Source organism: Anomaloglossus baeobatrachus, chromosome 12 (genome assembly GCF_048569485.1).
Source record: "Anomaloglossus baeobatrachus isolate aAnoBae1 chromosome 12, aAnoBae1.hap1, whole genome shotgun sequence".
NCBI classification, from domain to species: Eukaryota; Metazoa; Chordata; class Amphibia; order Anura; family Aromobatidae; genus Anomaloglossus; species Anomaloglossus baeobatrachus.
The window spans coordinates 82,848,976-82,866,305 of NC_134364.1; the positions used below are offsets into that span (position 1 = coordinate 82,848,976).

The 17,330-nt window shown below is 48.7% G+C and overlaps 1 protein-coding gene across 2 annotated transcripts in view; it reads left to right on the forward strand.

The window, feature by feature from the left end:
- NUBPL (NUBP iron-sulfur cluster assembly factor, mitochondrial) overlaps positions 1 to 17,330 on the forward strand; it is a 65,045-nt gene that overhangs the window by 15,101 nt on the left and 32,614 nt on the right. Inside the window, exons 2-5 of one of the 2 annotated variants that reach the window (XM_075331238.1) lie at positions 872 to 1,019; positions 1,862 to 1,896; positions 5,088 to 5,178; positions 7,051 to 7,090. In XM_075331238.1, coding sequence (XP_075187353.1) covers positions 872 to 1,019; positions 1,862 to 1,896; positions 5,088 to 5,178; positions 7,051 to 7,090 — 314 coding nt within the window. The remainder of the gene's footprint in view (positions 1 to 871; positions 1,020 to 1,861; positions 1,897 to 5,087; positions 5,179 to 7,050; positions 7,091 to 17,330) is intronic. The other variant, XM_075331239.1, reaches the window with a different exon arrangement.

The window sequence follows — 17,330 nt, forward strand, 5'->3', positions numbered from 1 at the left end:
ACTTTTACTGGCTGCACATTATGTTTTCAGGATTTTTGTTTAGTTTTTCTTAAAGACAGAAAGTTTCCATTTGAAATGACTTTAGTTTTGTGCCGTCTGTGATCTGCTTTTTTTTCCAACAAAAGTAAATAACTGAATGAACATCCTCAGAGCTAGTTGAGGCCATAATTTTTGCCAGGGGTTGTATATTGTTGTTTTTTTTTTTTTTTTACTTTTTTTAGTACATTGTAGGGAACCATTAGTGTTGTCATTTTAATCTGCAGCTTGACGCTCACAACACAATATGGCTGTCAATGTAAAAATAAAAAAGTTAGGTCTCTTGGAAGAAGTTTAGGAAAATTAAAAGCCCAAAAAGGTATATTGGCCTCAGCAGGTAGAGGTTAAAACTGTCCATTTTTTTTTTGCTCTCCTGCATGATCTCCTGTGTTAATTCTCCAACATTTTACAATTAAAAATATGTGATGACAACGGTCCCTACACAATGGGCAGATCCCCACCTCTCGGTGCGGCCCCCACTAGCAGAATACAGCTTCGGGTTATGGACCACTGCTAGATGCAAAAGTGATGTCGGCATCCAGGCTCTTGATCTCCATGCTGCCTTCTATCTATTGAGGCCTCCTGAGTGATTTGCTGACAATTCCCCAATGTTCAGCTTCAGTGTCAACAATCGCAGACACCAGGATCAGCGGCAGAGAGTCAACGCTGGACCCGGGGAGGGGAGTAAAGCAGTTGTTGCACCAGAGGGACTGTAATTTTCTAAAACCGGACAACCCTTTTAATGATCTAACACTTCTCTGCCTTATAATCAAACAGGTTGTAAACCTTTATGAGCCACAAGATTTATGAGTAATTTGTACATTTTCTCTTTAAGGCAGCTGGATCTAGTGAAGAAAAGTTGAAGAGCAGACAGGCCGAGATGATGGCACGTGGTTTGCCAAAGCTGAAGCCCATTCATGGTGTAAAGCATGTCTTGGTGGTTGCGTCTGGCAAAGGAGGTGTGGGCAAATCCACCACTGCAGGTATGATAGACAGATCACTATGAGGGAATGTCCATTTGGCCATACATTTCACTTTCAGCGGCTGTTGCTGGGAATATATAGTACTACATATTGTCCGAGCAGTACATTGAGGCCACCCAGTAAATGGGAGCTGATCAGTGAGGGTGCCGAGTCTCACACCTTCACTTGTCTGATATTGATGACCATGGTTTGGTCATCAGTATCAAATTTCTGGACAAACCCTTTATTTTTTAGTTGCCAAAAATAAGAATGTTTCCCATCTCCACTAAAGTAGTCTTCTAAACCCTTTATTAATTAATAACATAAGAAAAGAAGGAACTTTGAGCACATCTCCATGCAGCGTGAGAGATGCAGAGGAGCATTCTTCTTTTGACCTTAAACAGAGCAGACTTCTTTTAGCTGACCTTGCAGAAACGTTACCCCTTAGATTCTAGTTGACATACACTTGACGCGGCTGTAAGTCAAAAACTAACTGACTCCATCATAAACCTGACTGACCAAGTGCGGTTAATATCAACATGGAGAAGCCGTATGCAGCCACCTCTTCTAGGGCCTTATCTTCTGAAGGACCAATAGACCAGGCCAGCATACCCTATACCGCATACAATTTAGATGATCGGCTGAAGTCAATGGGCTCTGTTTACCTTTTAATCTATTCTGTAAGGGGGTCTTAACATCTTGCATCAGGAAACAGTCAGAAGACCCCATAAATAAGAACTGAGGGACCAATACTGCTGAAATTTGACAACTTTCTCCTTTTTTAAAATGTTGGTGTATAGCTCTGTGTATGTTCCTATAATGTATCTAATGTGTCTTGTTCTTCTGCCATTTCCCTCTAACAGTGAACTTGGCACTGGGCATTGCAGCAAGTGATCATGTAAGTAAATATCTAATGTAATGTGTGTCTGCCCATCACTGATCGCTGTGAAGGGGTCTAGAAAGGCTGCTGGGGAAGATCGGAGTCTTGTACTGCATGTGTATTTTTTCCGGAGTTGGATAACCCATCTAGTGTCTTTGTTACAGCTAATGGGAGTCAATTATGTAATGACATTTACATTTCCTCCTACTGAGCAATTACCCTACAAATTATATGTCCATTTTCCTTACTTAAACAGGCATGTTAGTACAGACCATCCTCAAATGGTGCCTTGAGGGTTTGACATGATCTATTATTTATGTGTAATGTGTCCGTGTGATCATGTTCTGATTTATGTGGTCTCTTGCACCAGTATACCTCATTCCTGTGCACTTCCGTTATTTTTTTTTTTTTTAAAGGGAAAATGTCAGGTGTACTATGCACCCAGAACCACAAGCAGTTCTGGGTGTATATTGTTAATCCCCACCTAACCGTCCCTGTATCTAGTAGCATAGATAAAGAGATTTTTATATAAAGCATTTCTAAAAATCCTTCTTTATATGCTAATGAGGTCAGCGACTAGTCACATGGCGTTAATTGCCTTGGCTAGTCGGCCCCCTTAGCATGTGAGCACGCCCCGGTGACCATGCTAATGAATGCGCAGCATCAGAGGATAGTCGCACTTAACTGTCTGCTGCCATCGCGCCCGATGCTGGATTTTGACTCAGTGCGCATGATCCCCGGATTTCCGGTCGTGCGCACTATGAAGCCGAGTGGATGCGTCCCAGCTTCCAACTGGTGTAGTGCACGTGACCGGAAGTGTTGGGGACTTCTGATCCATGCGCACCGACCCTATGCCCAGTGTTCTGAGGCGGTGCAACCGATACAGGTATGCGGGTCACCGCCGCTGATGATGCTGGGCAGTGGGCGTTGAATAGCATTGTAGGGGTGCCTGTGGGTGCGCTAACATGCTAAGAAGACTGAATGAGCGCAGGAAGTAACGCCCTTGTGACTAGTTCCTACGCTCATTAGCATATCATAAAGGATCTTTACAAATACTTTTTCTATAGATCTCTTTATCTATGCTAGTGTATACAGGGACGGTTAGACAGGGATTAGTAATATGCACCAGAACTGCTCATGGTTCTGGATGCATACTGCACCTGACAGGTTCCCTTTAATACCTTACTTATAACATTATCCAAATGCCAAAACACAGCAGCTATAGTTAAAAGGTTTCCCACATATAACTTGCAGGCAGTGCCATACTGGCGCTAGGATGCTAACTCCAATCATACCTTCACTTTAGAGATTGAATCCTTGATTACAGAGGACTTCACCCACAAAGTCCCTCCTCGATGCTGAAGCCACTGCACCACATACGTCATTTCTGAAGGTTTAATAAAGGATTTTTCTGCAATCAAGCATCCAATCTGTAATCTGAAGGTATGATTGGAATCAGCACCTAGCGCCAGTATGGCACTGCCTGTACTCTATATGTGAGAAACCTGTTGGTTGGTTCCCTTTAATTCACATCAGAAACAGACCACCATGAATAATTCATGTACCTATAAAAAATAGATGCCGCTAATTCTAATATTCATCTCTGACATATACACACATCTGAAGCAGACGGCAAACTCAATTGTAATGTTTTCATTAAAAGGAAAAAAAAAGCTATCCAGTGTGGTAGAGCGAAGTTGGCTGGATAGTGTGTAGTTTCACCGTGTCTTCCATTCGGTGGATTCCTGAAAGGGGATCCTGTGGTAGCAACCTATGGGTTGTGTTCTGCTGCCACGAGGTCCTCCATACTCATTACTACTACTATGTCCAAATTAGCGCTGATAACTGCTGAATAAAAAGAAACATGACGCATAATGTTCTGCATACATCGGCACACTGAATACATGAGCTCCACTATTACAGTAACCTTTTAAAACATAAGGTACTTAGTTAACATTCTTTGATCTATGAGCCCAAAAGTCATCCACCCACGTCAAGGTGTGCTTAAATATGGATGGTCCTTAACACTAATATCCTACCTCTATATGTACCTGGAGAAGAAGGACAAGTGATAGGGACCAGCCATATTTTGTATTTTGTGCTCTTTGCTCAAAAAAACACTAAGTACCTTACGCCTCTAACGTTTACAGCAATATTGGAGTGCATGTTTTCCATTATTCTTAGTGTATATGTATATGTTCTCCACAAGGAAACACGCTGTGCCTGCCTATAAATGTTTTCTTACCCTGGTTTAGGTTTACTACTTACCGTATATACTCGCGTATAAGCCGAGGCCCCTATCTTACCACAAAAGACTGAGAAAACGTATTGACTCGAGTATAAGCCTAGTGTGAGAAGTGCAACAGCTACTGGAAAATTTAAACAAATAAAAGTATATACCAATAAAATGTATTGTGCCAATATTGTCCCCTGTAGTAATGTGCCCCATCCTTCTGCCCCATCTTTGTGCACTATAGTAATGTACCCCATCCTTGTGCCCCATAGTAATGTGCTCATACTTAGTAATGTGCCCATCCTTTAGTACTGTACTCATTACAGTCCCCTTCTTGTCCTCTATGCCGTTGTTCACACACACACACACACACAATTATTCTCACCAGTCCCCCGTTCCCGCGGTGTCCTCGGCTGCTTCTTGCAGTCTGCAGGCACATAGACCCCTCGGTGATCTTGCCCAGAGCCGCCGCTGCAGGCTGCCGTCGTGGCTTTACTGCAGTTGAATGCTTTGCGGCGCCGTAAATCATTCAACTACAGTAAAACTATGACGGCAGCGTCCCTGTGCACGGACACAATCATTGAGGGGTGCTTCTTGCAGTCTGCAGCCACACAGACCCTTTGGTGATCTTGTCCGGTACACGTAGCCGCCGGTGCCGTCATGGTTTTACTGCATTACGGCGCCGCAAAGCATTCAACTGCAGTAAAGCCACGACAGCAGCCTGCAGCGGCGGCTCTGGATGAGATCAACAAGGGGTCTATGTGTCTGCGGACTGCAAGAATCAGTCGAGGACACCGCGGGAACAGAGGACAGGTGAGTATAATTTTTATATGGGAACCTTACTAGAGTGTAAGCCAAGGGGGGCGGTTTCAGCATAAAAAAATGGGCTGAAAAACTCTGCTTATACTCGAGTATATATGGTAGTTACATAAATGTTGTATAAATCATGATACAATAGTTTTATCTCCAAATCCAGGTAAAAGCAGTGGGTCTACTGGATGCCGATGTGTATGGCCCATCTATTCCCCGAATGATGAATCTGAAAGGAAATCCAGAGGTGTCAGACAGTAGGTGATATCTTGTAACCAGTTTCTACCATTTCATTTATATACACTGTTCTTTTTTTATTGAGATTGTTTTACAAAGTATTTCAAGGATCTCAAACTGAGACACAGGTACCCCAGGGGAGCGCACGCCATGTCTACAATGGGTGCTGTCACGTCATTGTGCTGGATTTTCATTAGGCCGCAGATAGACAATTCAGCTGACTATCCATTTAGACAGGAGGTGCTTGACGTGGGAACAATAAGAAACATTAGACTATAAGACGGTAGAAAACATCTCTAAATGATGAGGAGAAATGTATTTAATCTTTTGTGACTTTTTTTGGCATCAAAATGTCACAAATTTTGTCATATGTTTTCGTGCAAAAATGTGTGACTCTTTAGCCCGATTCAGCAAAGCTTAGTTCATAAAGAATTTTGAAAATTTGCAAAATCTTATTGTGGCACCCCTAAGGCTTCAGGTGCCACAGGATACTGCACCTCACCCGAGGTGCGGTGCTCATCTCAGATAGGGAGAAGGTCGTCGCCGGTAACATCCACCAAAATACTCATCCAACACATAACACGGGAGCTCTTCCACTGGGACCGGGCTAGGGTAGGTACTGGGGTGGCCATCATGAGGTATGGGATCTCTTGCCCACTAATTTAGGAATCCGGGAGGCGGGGCTTCCACAGGGTAAGTAAGGAGCAATCTCACACACAAGTCAGTCAGATGTTAGCTCCAGGTGCAGCAGAGTCAGGAGGGACTCGGGGGATGAAGCAAGCAAAGACACGGAGAGTTCGGGGCCCGTGGTCTGGAGCTGTGAGCTTGACCCGGGTTCTTAGGAAAGAAGGGGGATCCCAGGGCTTGCGGGGAGTGCTGAAGGCACCCATGACCCGTTCCATGTCACCATCGTGCCTCTGCGCCCTAGGCGAGTACTACTACCGCCATCGTCCTCCTTGGGGCTTAGCTCTACCTGTGGAGAGCTGGAATACCCAAGCTGCGTCACCATCTGCTCCAGAAGAGAAAGCACTCGCAGTGAGGGCTAATAACTGGCCTCACACCACAGGTGGCGTCACGAACAACTACGCCCATCATCCGCATCCCAAAAGCTTTATTAACACCGGACGGGGCCATGGAACCGTCAAGGCAATTGCGCGACCCAACAGGAGAACCGCGGCCCAGTGATGGGTAACCTCTGATTCCATGGGCGCGTCATTAGCCCAATGCAAGGCTATACTAAAATTATGCAACTTTTGGCGTTCTCACGCCGTGCTTGCCGCAACAAAGTGGCTGGAGGTGAGTTAGGGATGGGACGAGGCATGGCAATCCTGTTTTAAATCCTTATTAAATTCATGATGACCGGAGGCATTCCTTACTCTACAAATCTTACTCCAGTCTCCGACTGCAATAAGATTTATGGTGAGGGGCACATGGAGGCACATGCCACTTGTCAGACGGGCCAGATTCATTAGGAGTTATGTGCCTCTTAATGAATCAGGAGCGTCTGACCACAAAACCCCTCCTCATGAAGACCAGCCTGGAAATTGCCAGGCCTGATGAATCCGGGGCTTTGCAGTTTTAGCCTCATATGAATGGGAAAGCGGTTGCGTTTAGTTATGTAGATTACTCTAAACCAGATTAATGAATTGGAGCTTTTAAATAAAAAAAAAAAAGAAGTTGCAATTCTGACTTCAATAGGGGGTGGTGTAAAGACTACATAAACATCTGAAGACAGAAGAGTTATATTTAAGAATGAGCCAAATATTTCAAAAATTGGGCAAGGTTTTGATAAATTTGAAGCAAACAGAGGCAACCTAGTGTTAAAAAACAAACAAACTGATTTAGAAATTTCCCTTGTAGTCAATTCACTCCTTTTTGTCTTTTTATTACAGAGAATTTGATGATTCCTCTTGTCAACTATGGAATTCGCTGGTAAGACTGCCATACACTATAAATGATTGTCACCTTCGAGATGCAATGGGTTAAAGCAAGTCTTTAATCTACATACTCTTACTTTGTGATTTTTAACACTAAAAAGGATAAAATATAGGTCAGATTGTTAACCCCTTTAACCTCGGGCGATTTTCCGTTTTGTTTGTTTTTTCTTCCTCTTTTTTTTTTTCTCCTCTTCTTCCAAGAGCCATAAGCTGATGTTTTTACCGATAACATTTTGGGTAGATGCAATGTTTTGATCGCCTTTTATTACAATTTTGCGGTAACCAAAAAAACCCCCGTAATTCTGACTTTTCGTTTTAATTTATTCTTTTTACACCGTTTACCAATCAGATTAATTTTATTTTTATTATTTTATTTATTACTAGCTGTACTACCCGGCTTCGCCCGTGTTAATAACTGCTGTTAACAAAATAGAATGTATTAACAAACATGTATTCTGCACACAAAAAACACAAAACAAATAGATAGAAATGTAATTATTAAATTGTTGCCTATATTAACCAATCAGAGCTCAGATTAATTAACTGTAGCAAAATAGAAGCTAAGCTGTGATTGGTTGCTATTGGCAGCCTGCTAAATCTCCAGGCAACAGAAAGCCCTCCCCCCTGACAGTATATATTAGCTCACACATATAGACAGGTCATGTGACTGACAGCTGCCGTATTTCCTATGTGGTACATTTGTTGTTCTTGTAGTTTGGCGGCTTATTAATCAGATTTTTATTTTTGAAGGATAATACCAGACTTGTGTGTGTTTTAGGGCGATTATGTGGCGAGGTTGGTGTATGTGTGGGGAAATGTGTGCTGAGGGTGGTATATGTGCTCAAGTACGTGGTAGTGTGTGGCGCATTGTGTATGTGTGTTCATATCCCCGAGTGTGGTGAGTATCCCATGTCGGGGCCCCACCTTAGCAACTGTACGGTATATACTCTTTGGTGCCATCGCTCTAATTCTTGAAGCCCCCCTTGTTCACATCTGGCAGCTGTCAATATGCCCTCAACACTTTTCGTTTCACTTTTTCCCCATTCTCTAGATAGGGGCAAAATTGATTGGTAAATTGGAACGCGCGGGGTTAAAATTTCGCCTCACAACATAGCACCCGGCGCTGCCCGGGATAGTAACTGTCTCTCTGTTTCTCTCCCATTCTCTGTCTGTCTCCCCCTCTGTATATATCTCTCTGTCTCTCTCTCTATCTCTTTCTCCGTCTGTCACTTTCCCTGTCTGTCACTTTCCCTGTCTGTCACTTTCCCTGTCTGTCACTTTCCCTGTCTGTCACTTTCCCTGTCTGTCACTTTCCCTGTCTGTCACTTTCCCTGTCTGTCACTTTCCCTGTCTGTCACTTTCCCTGTCTGTCACTTTCCCTGTCTGTCACTTTCCCTGTCTGTCACTTTCCCTGTCTGTCACTTTCCCTCTCTTTCCCTCTCTTTCCCTGTCTGTCTCTTTCCCTGTCAGTCTGTCTCTTTGTCTGTGTCTGTCTCTTTGTGTCTGTCTCTTACCCTGTCTGTCTGTTTCTTACTCTGTCTGTGTCTGCCTCTTTCCCTGTCTGTGTCTCTCTTTCCCTGGCTGCATTGTGACACGCCAACATTCCATATAAGGCCGTGGCTGCGCATTCTTCTGACGTGCTGGCTGCACTGTGGCTCCCAGCTCCATTCGCTTTAATGGAGGCAGGTTTTTCTTTGTCGCTCCATTGGGAGACCCAGACAATTGGGTGTATAGCTATTGCCTCTGGAGGCCACACAAAGTATTACACTTAAAAGTGTAAGGCCCCTCCCCTTCTGGCTATACACCCCCAGTGGGATCACTGGCTCACCAGTTTTGTGCTTTGTGCGAAGGAGGCAACACATCCACGCATAGCTCCACTTTTTAGTCAGCAGCAGCTGCTGACTATGTCGGATGGAAGAAAAGAGGACACATATAGTGTCCCCAGCATGCTCCCTTCTCACCCCACTGTATGTCGGAGGTGTTTGTAAGGTTGAGGTACCCATTGCGGGTACGGCGGCAGGAGCCCACATGCTGATTCCTTCCCCATCCCTTTTTACAGGGCTCTGGGTGAAGTGGGATTTACCGGTCTCCAGGCACTGAGACCGTGCTCCATCTACAGCCCCTGGAGAAGATGCTGGATGGAGCGGAGTACATCAGGGACATGGCCCTGCTTCCTCAAGGTACTCTGTGTCCCCGTGCATTTGGCGCTCACACCGCAGCATGCTGGGTGTTGTAGTGCGCCGGGGGACATCAGCGCTGCGGCGCCTGTGCCATGGCCTCATTCAGCTTTGCTGAAGCAGGCTCACTTATGGGAATTGGTCGCGCCGGCCGCTGGGACTGCGGCGCGGCTGGCACTTGTAGTGCGCCGGGGACTTCAGCGCGGCCTGCGCTTTTACGGCGGCCGCGCTGATAACTAGAGTCCCCGGCTTTTGCGGCCTGCTTCCGTTCGTTCCCGCCCCCAGACCTGCCAGTCAGGAGAGGGGCGGGACGCTAGCCACTTCCAGGAATCGGTCGCGCCGGCCGCTGGCAGCGGCGCGGCTGGCACTTGTGGTGCGCCGGGGACTTCAGCGCGGCCCGCGCTTTTACGGCGGCCGCGCTGATAACTAGAGTCCCCGGCTTTTGCGGCCTGCTTCCGTTCGTTCCCGCCCCCAGACCTGCCAGTCAGGAGAGGGGCGGGACGCTGGCCACTTCTATGAATCGGTCGCGCCGGCCGCTGGAACTGCGGCGCGGCTGGCACTTGTGGTGCGCCGGGGACTTCAGCGCGGCCCGCGCTTTTACGGCGGCCGCGCTGTTAACTCGAGTCCCCGGCTTCTGGGCCTAGTCTCCCTTCGTTACCGCCCACAGCCCTGACAGTCAGGGTAGGGGCGTGACGCTGCATAGAGCAGAGCTGAGAGCTGGAGTATGTTTTGCATACTCCACCCCTCTCACTGTGTGCACTGTGAATCCGGATTCCCGCACTTTCTCAGGCACGCCCACGGCTTCCTTCTCTACAAGGACACCGGCAGCCATTAGTGTCAGTTTCTGTACGATACAGAGACAAGTGTGGAAGACCCTGGCATTCTGATAGTCACACAATCGCTGTAACAGGCGTTAAGCAGCACCTGTGGTGCTAACCCCACTAGTGCAGAAGTGCACTTATAGATATGCTTGTACTATATACATTGCACTGTTTGGTCGCACGTTGTATATACCCTCCTGGATTATGCGGAGGAGTTATCAGCATATTCTCTGTGTAAAACAAAGGTGCAGAACCACATGTTTTTCTATACAGCTGGTACAGCATGTACGGCTATACGGCCGGCAGATACATAGACTCCCATTGTATGCACTAATGACCAGGGGATGAGGACGGTGTCTGCAGTATTTACTGACAGTTTTTCTGAGACTATGGCTATGATACTAGAAGCCTAGCAGTCCGGACATGTCTCTCACAATATGGGCACTGTTGAATCATTGATCCATGGCCCCCCTCAGTGTGAATAACTAACAGCTCCGGGAATGTCACACGCATCCCAGAGTCACGGCTCTGCACGGACGTCAGTCCCAGACAGCCTAAGTGGGCTCGCTATGAGCGGCCTCGGTTTCATCAGGGTCCTAACAGAAGGACTCGCTGTGTAATGAGGCGGAAGTAGCGGCTCAGGATTCTGATCCTGAGACCGCTCTCAATCTGGATACACCTGATTGTGACGCCATAGTAAATAATCTTATAGCGTCCATCTATAGAATGTGGGTTATTTCTCACAGCTCCTCCAGTGGAGGAGTCAGCTTCACGTATTTTTCTGGACCACTCTGCCTTCAGAGAGGCAGTCCAGGAACACCACGCTTATCCAGATATGCGCTTCTCCAAACGGCTTAGGATACACGTTATCCCTGTCCCCTGACTTGGTCAAGGACTGGACCCAATGTCCCGAGCGGCATCCTCCAATCTCCAGGCTTGTAGCTAGATCCATAGTTGCAGTGGGAGATGGAACTGCAAACTCAAAGATGCCACTGACAGACAGATGGATCTCTGGTCGAAAGCCATCTATGAGGCTGTCGGCGCACCGTTGGCTCCGGCATTCTCTCCCTTGGGGCACTCCAAGCTATTTCAGCTTGTCTTACACAGATTGACACGGTTACACGTACATCTGTGCCGCAGGTGGCATCCTTAACCTCTCAAATGTCTGCATTTGTTTCTTACGCGATTCAGGTTGTCCTGGACTCTGCGAACCGTGCGGCGGTAGCCTCCGCTACTCCGTGTTTTTAAGCAGAGCCTGGTCTGCTCGTTAAGTGAATGGAAGGCAGATTCTGCTTCCAAAAAAGGTTGCCTAACCAGTTGCCTTTTTCTGCTGACCGACTGTTTGGTGAGCGTTGGATGTAACCATCAAACAGTCCAGGGGTAAGGATTCATCCTTTCCTCAGCCCGGACACAACAAACCCCAACAGAGCAAGAGGCAGTCGGGGTTTTCGGCCTTTTCGAGGCTCGGGCAGGTCCCATTTTTCCTCGTCCAATGTGGACTCAAAAGGATCAGAGGAGCTAAGATTCTTAGCGGGCTCAGTCTCGCCCAAAAAAGCGACAGTCTGAAAACCCGCTTCCAAGGCGGCTTCCTCATGACTTGCGGCCTCGGTCGGTAGCAGGCTCTCCCGCCTTGGCGATATTTAGCTGCCATAGGTCAATGACCATTGAGTGTGAGACATTCTGTCTCACGGGTACAGGATAGAGCTCACTTCTCGTCCTCCAACTCGATTCTTCAGAATTTCTCCACCTCCCGGCCGGGCCGCTGCTCTTCTGCAAACAGGGTGCACTCTATAGGCAGAAAGAGTGATGACCCCCGTTCCTCTTCAGGAACAAGGTCACGGTTTTTACCCCAAATTCTTTGCGGTACCTATAACAACGGGCCGTTCCGTCCCGTTCTGGATCTAAAAATGCTCAGCAAGCTCGTGGACACCAGGCGGTTCCGGATGGAATCCCTCCGCCATGTCATCGCCTCAAGGTCCCAAGGATATTTCCTAGCATCATTAGGCATCAAGGATGCTTATCCACACGTGCCGATTGATCCAGAGCACTAGCGTTTCTACGCTTCGTTATAGGAGGCGAACACCCTCTGTTCGTAGCTCTACCTTCCGGCTAGCGACAGTCCAACTGGTCTTCGCCAAGGTCAGGGCAGCAGTAGTCACAGTCCTGCACTCTCAGGGTCACTCTGTGGTCCCGTATTTAGACGATCTACTTGTCAAGGCACTCTCTTAGGAAACATGCCAACACTGCCCGAACGTTGCGCTGGAGACTCTCTAGAGTTTTGGGTGGATCATCAACTTTTTAAAGTCAGATCCGACCCCGACCCTATCGATAACATATCTAGGCATAGAGTTTCTTACTCTCTCAGCGATAGTGAAGCTGCCGCTAGACAAACAGCATTCACTACGGGCTGCAAGCTCTTCTTTAAGAACCAGTCGCACACATTGAGACGCCTCATGCACTTCCTACGTAAGATGGTAGCAATGGAGGCAGTTCCTTTCGCGCAGTTTTACTGCGTCCACTACAATGGGACATTCTCCGCCAATGGGACGAGGAGTCGACGTCCCTCAACAGAGTCGTCGTTCTTTCTCAGGCGGCCAAGGAATCTCTACGGTGGTGGCTTCTTCTCACCTCTTGGTCAAAAAGAAGGTCCTTCCTATCCCCGTCCTGGGCGATAGTTACGACAGACGCGAGTCTATCAGGGTGGGGAGCAGTTTTTCTCCACTACAGCGCTCAGGGTACGTGGACTCAGCAAGAGTCCACTTTTCAGATCAATGTTCTTGAACACAGAGCAGTGTATCTTGCCCTACAATCCTTCCAACAGCGGCTGGAAAGCAAGCATATCCGACTTCAGTCGGACAGCTCCACAGCGGTGGCATACATCAACCACCAAGGAAGAACGCGCAACCGGCAAGCCTTCCAGGAAGTCCGGCAGGTTCTGATGTGGGTGGAAGACACGGCATCCACCATATCCACAATTCACATCCCAAGTGTGGAAACTAGGAAGCTGACTTCCTAAGTCGCTGAGGTGTGGCCGAAAGAGTATGGTCTCCTCACCCGGACGGGTTTCAGGAGATCTGGCGCCACTGACAGAGGCCGGACGTCGATCTAATGGCGTCACGGCACAACAACAATGTGCCAGCTTCATGGCACGGTTTCACAATCATCGAGCTCTGGCGGCAAACGCCTTAGTTCAGCATTGGTCGCAGTTCCAGCTACCTTAGGTGCCACCTCTGGCATTGTTGCCCAGAGTACTGCTCTAGATCAAGACCGACTGCGGCCGCGCCATCCTCGTCGCTACAAATTGGCCGAGGATGTTGTGGTACTCGGTTCTGTGGTGCCTCACGGTAGGCTAACCGGGGGCACTACCAGACCAATCAGACTGGCTGTCTCAAGGGCCATTCTTCCATTTGAATTCTACGGCCCTCAACCGGATGGTGTGGCATTGAGTCCTGGAACCTAGTGTCGTCAGGATTACCTCAGGACGTGGTTGCCACCATGAGACAGGCTAGCATACCAACGTCCGCCAAGATTGACCACAGGACGTGGAAGATGTTCTTATCTCGGTGCTCGGCGCAGGGTGTTTCTCCCTGGCCGGTTGCATCGTCTATGTTTCCTTCCTTCCTGCAATCTAGGTAGGAAAATGGGTTGTCGCTCAGTTCCCTTTAGGGACAAGTCTCAGCGCTATCTGTATTTTTTCAGAAACGACGACTTCCTCAGGTACGCACGTTCCTACGGGGAGTTTGTCTTCTCAGCACTCCGTACAAGCGGCCGTTAGAGCCCTGAGATCTGAACAAGGTTCTAATTGCTCTCCAGATGCCGCCTTTCGAGCCTTTGAAGGATGTCTCCCTTCCCGTTTTTCACGGGAAGTGGCCTTCTAGTAACGGTCTCGTCTCTTAGGAGAGTTTCCGAGCTAGCAACGCTCTCATACAAACTCCCTTCCTGGTCCTTCACCAGGACAGGGTAGTTCTGCGTCCGGTTCCGGAATTTCTCCCTAAGGTGGTATCCCATTTTCATATCAATCAGGATATCACCTCACCTTCTTTGTGTCCTCGTCCAGTCCATCAATTTCAGAAAGATTTGCAATCTGTTGGTTCTGGTGAGAGCACTCAGGTTCTACTTCCCGCATGGCGCTCCTGCGCCACCCGGATGCACTCTTTGTCCTTGTCGCTGGTCGGCGTCAACAGTCGCAAGCTTCCAGATCCACCCTTGCTCGGGGGCTCGAGGAACCAATTCTTGAAACCTACAGTTCTACTGGGCTTCTGGTTCTCTCAAGGCCGAAGGCCCATTCTACCAGAGCCGTGGGTGCATCCTGGGCATTACGGCACCAGGCTACGGCTCAGCAGGTGTGTCAGGCACCCACCTGGTCGAGTCTACTTACTTTTACCAAGCATTATCAGATGCATACCTACGCTTCGGCAGACGCCAGCCTAGGTAGATAAGTCATTCAGGCGGCGGTTGGCCACCTGTAGGAAAGGGCCGTTTGACGGCCCTATCATGAGGTATTCTTTTACCCACCCAGGGATTGCTTTTGGACATCCCAATTGTCTGGGTCTCCCAATGGAGCGACAAAGAAGAAGGGAATTTTGTTTACTTACCGTAAATTCCTTTTCTTCTAGCTCCAATTGGGAGACCCAGCACCCGCCCTGTTTTCTCGGGGTTTTTCTGTTTTTTCGGGTACACATGTTGTTCATGTGGTATGGTTCAGTTCTCCGATGTTTCCTCGGATTGAATTGGTCTTTAAACCAGTTATTGGCTTTCCTCCTTCTTGCTTTGGCACTAAAACTGGTGAGCCAGTGATCCCACTGGGGGTGTATAGCCAGAAGGGGAGGGGCCTTACACTTTTAAGTGTAATACTTTGTGTGGCCTCCAGAGGCAATAGCTATACACCCAATTGTCTGGGTCTCCCAATTGGAGCTAGAAGAAAAGGAATTTACGGTAAGTAAACAAAATTCCCTTCTTTGGCGAATAACTGTAAAGCGTGGGGTTAAAAATTTCCCCTCGAAACATAGCCTATGACGCTCTCGGGGTCCATACGTGTGAGTGTGCAAAATTTTTTGGCTGTAGCTGCGACAGTGCGGATGCCAATCCCGGACATACACACACATACACACACACACACATTCACACACACATTCAGCTTTATATATTAGATTATTATTTATTTACTTTATTTCTTTGTCGCTCCATTGGGAGACCCAGACAATTGGGTGTATAGCTTCTGCCTCCGGAGGCCACACAAAGTATTACACTTTAAAAAGTGTAACCCCTCCCCTCTGCCTATACACCCTCCCGTGGATCACGGGCTCCTCAGTTTTATGCTTTGTGTGGAAGGAGGCACACATCCACTCATGTTATGTCGGTTGGAAGAAAAGAGGGCCCCCACGGGGCCCCCGGCATGTTCCCTTCTCACCCCACTACGTCGGCGGTGTTGTTAAGGTTGAGGTACCCATTGCGGGTACAAAGGCCGGAGCCTCATGCCGTCTCCTTCACCATCCCTTAGCGGCTCTGGGAGAAGTGAGATCCTGAACGGTCATCCATTTGCTGGGACCGTGCTCCCTCCGCAGCCCCTGTGGGAATCTGCCGGACCGGAGTCTATTCAACCTCAGGGACCGGGCCCTGCAACTCTAAGGTACTCTGTGTCCCCATTGGGGACTGTGCAGGAGCGCACCTTCTTCCCGGACGCTGCGGCAGCTGCTGAATTGAGAAGACCGGCGGACTTCCGACGACGCCTGGTGACCACATGTTCAAGACCGATGGATGAGAGACATTCTGTCTCACGGTTACAGGATAGAGTTCAGCTCCCGTCCTGCGGCTCGTTTCTTCAGAACCTCTCCGCCCCCCGCTCAGGCCGACGCACTTTTTCAGGCAGTGGACGCTCTGAATACAGAAGGAGTTGTGACCCCCGTTCCCCTTCAGGAACGTGGTCGCGGCTTTTACTCCAACTTGTTCGTGGTGCCAAAAAAGGACGGATCATTCCGTCCCGTTCTGGACCTCAAACTGCTCAACAGACACGTGAGAACCAGACGGTTTCGGATGGAATCTCTCCGCTCGGTCATCGCCTCGATGTCACAAGGAGACTTCCTAGCATCGATCGACATCAAAGATGCTTATCTCCACGTGCCGATCGCACCCGAGCATCAACGCTTCTTGCGTTTCGCCATCGGGGACGAACACCTTCAGTTCGTGGCATTGCCTTTCGGCCTGGCGACAGCCCCACGGGTTTTCACCAAAGTCATGGCATCCGTCGTGGCGGTCCTACACTTTCAGGGCCACTCGGTGATTCCCTACTTAGACGATCTCCTAGTCAGTGCCCCTTCTCGGGTGGCGTGTCAACACAGCCTTACCGTCGCTCTGACGACTCTCCAGCAGTTCGGGTGGATCATCAACTTCCTGAAATCCAAGTTGACACCGACCCAATCACTGACTTACCTCGGGATGGAGTTTCATACACAGTCAGCGGTAGTCAAGCTACCGCGGGACAAACAGCTTTCTCTGCAGGCAGGGGTGCAATCACTTCTTCGGAGTCAGTCACACCCCTTAAGGCGCCTCATGCACTTCCTGGGGAAGATGGTGGCAGCGAAGGAGGCAGTGCCGTTCGCGCAATTCCATCTACGGCCGCTCCAATGGGACATTCTCTGCAAATGGGACAGGAGGTCGGCTTCCCTCGACAGGAACGTCTCTCTTTCCCTTGCAACCAAGACGTCACTTCAGTGGTGGCTCCTTCCCAATTCTCTATCGCAGGGAAAATCCTTCCTACCCCCAACCTGGGCTGTGGTCACCACGGATGCAAGCCTGTCAGGGTGGGGAGCGGTTTTTCTCCACCACAGGGCTCAGGGAACCTGGACTCCGATAGAGTCTTCCCTTCAGATCAATGTTCTGGAGATAAGGGCAGTGTATCTAGCCCTATTGGCTTTTCATCGGTGGCTGGAGGGCAGGCAGATCCGTATCCAGTCGGACAACCCCACTGCCGTCGCATTCATCAACCACCAAGGCGGCACTCGCAGTCGTCAAGCCTTCCAGGAAGTCCGGTGGATTCTGCAGTGGGTGGAAGCCACAGCCTCCACCATCTCCGCAGTTCACATCCCGAGCGTAGAAAACTGGGAAGCAGATTTTCTCAGTCGTCAGGGCATGGATGCGGGGGAATGGTCTCTGCACCCAGAAGTGTTTCGAGAAATCTGTCGCCGCTGGGGAACGCCAGACGTCGATCTCATGGCGTCACGGCACAACAAGAAAGTCC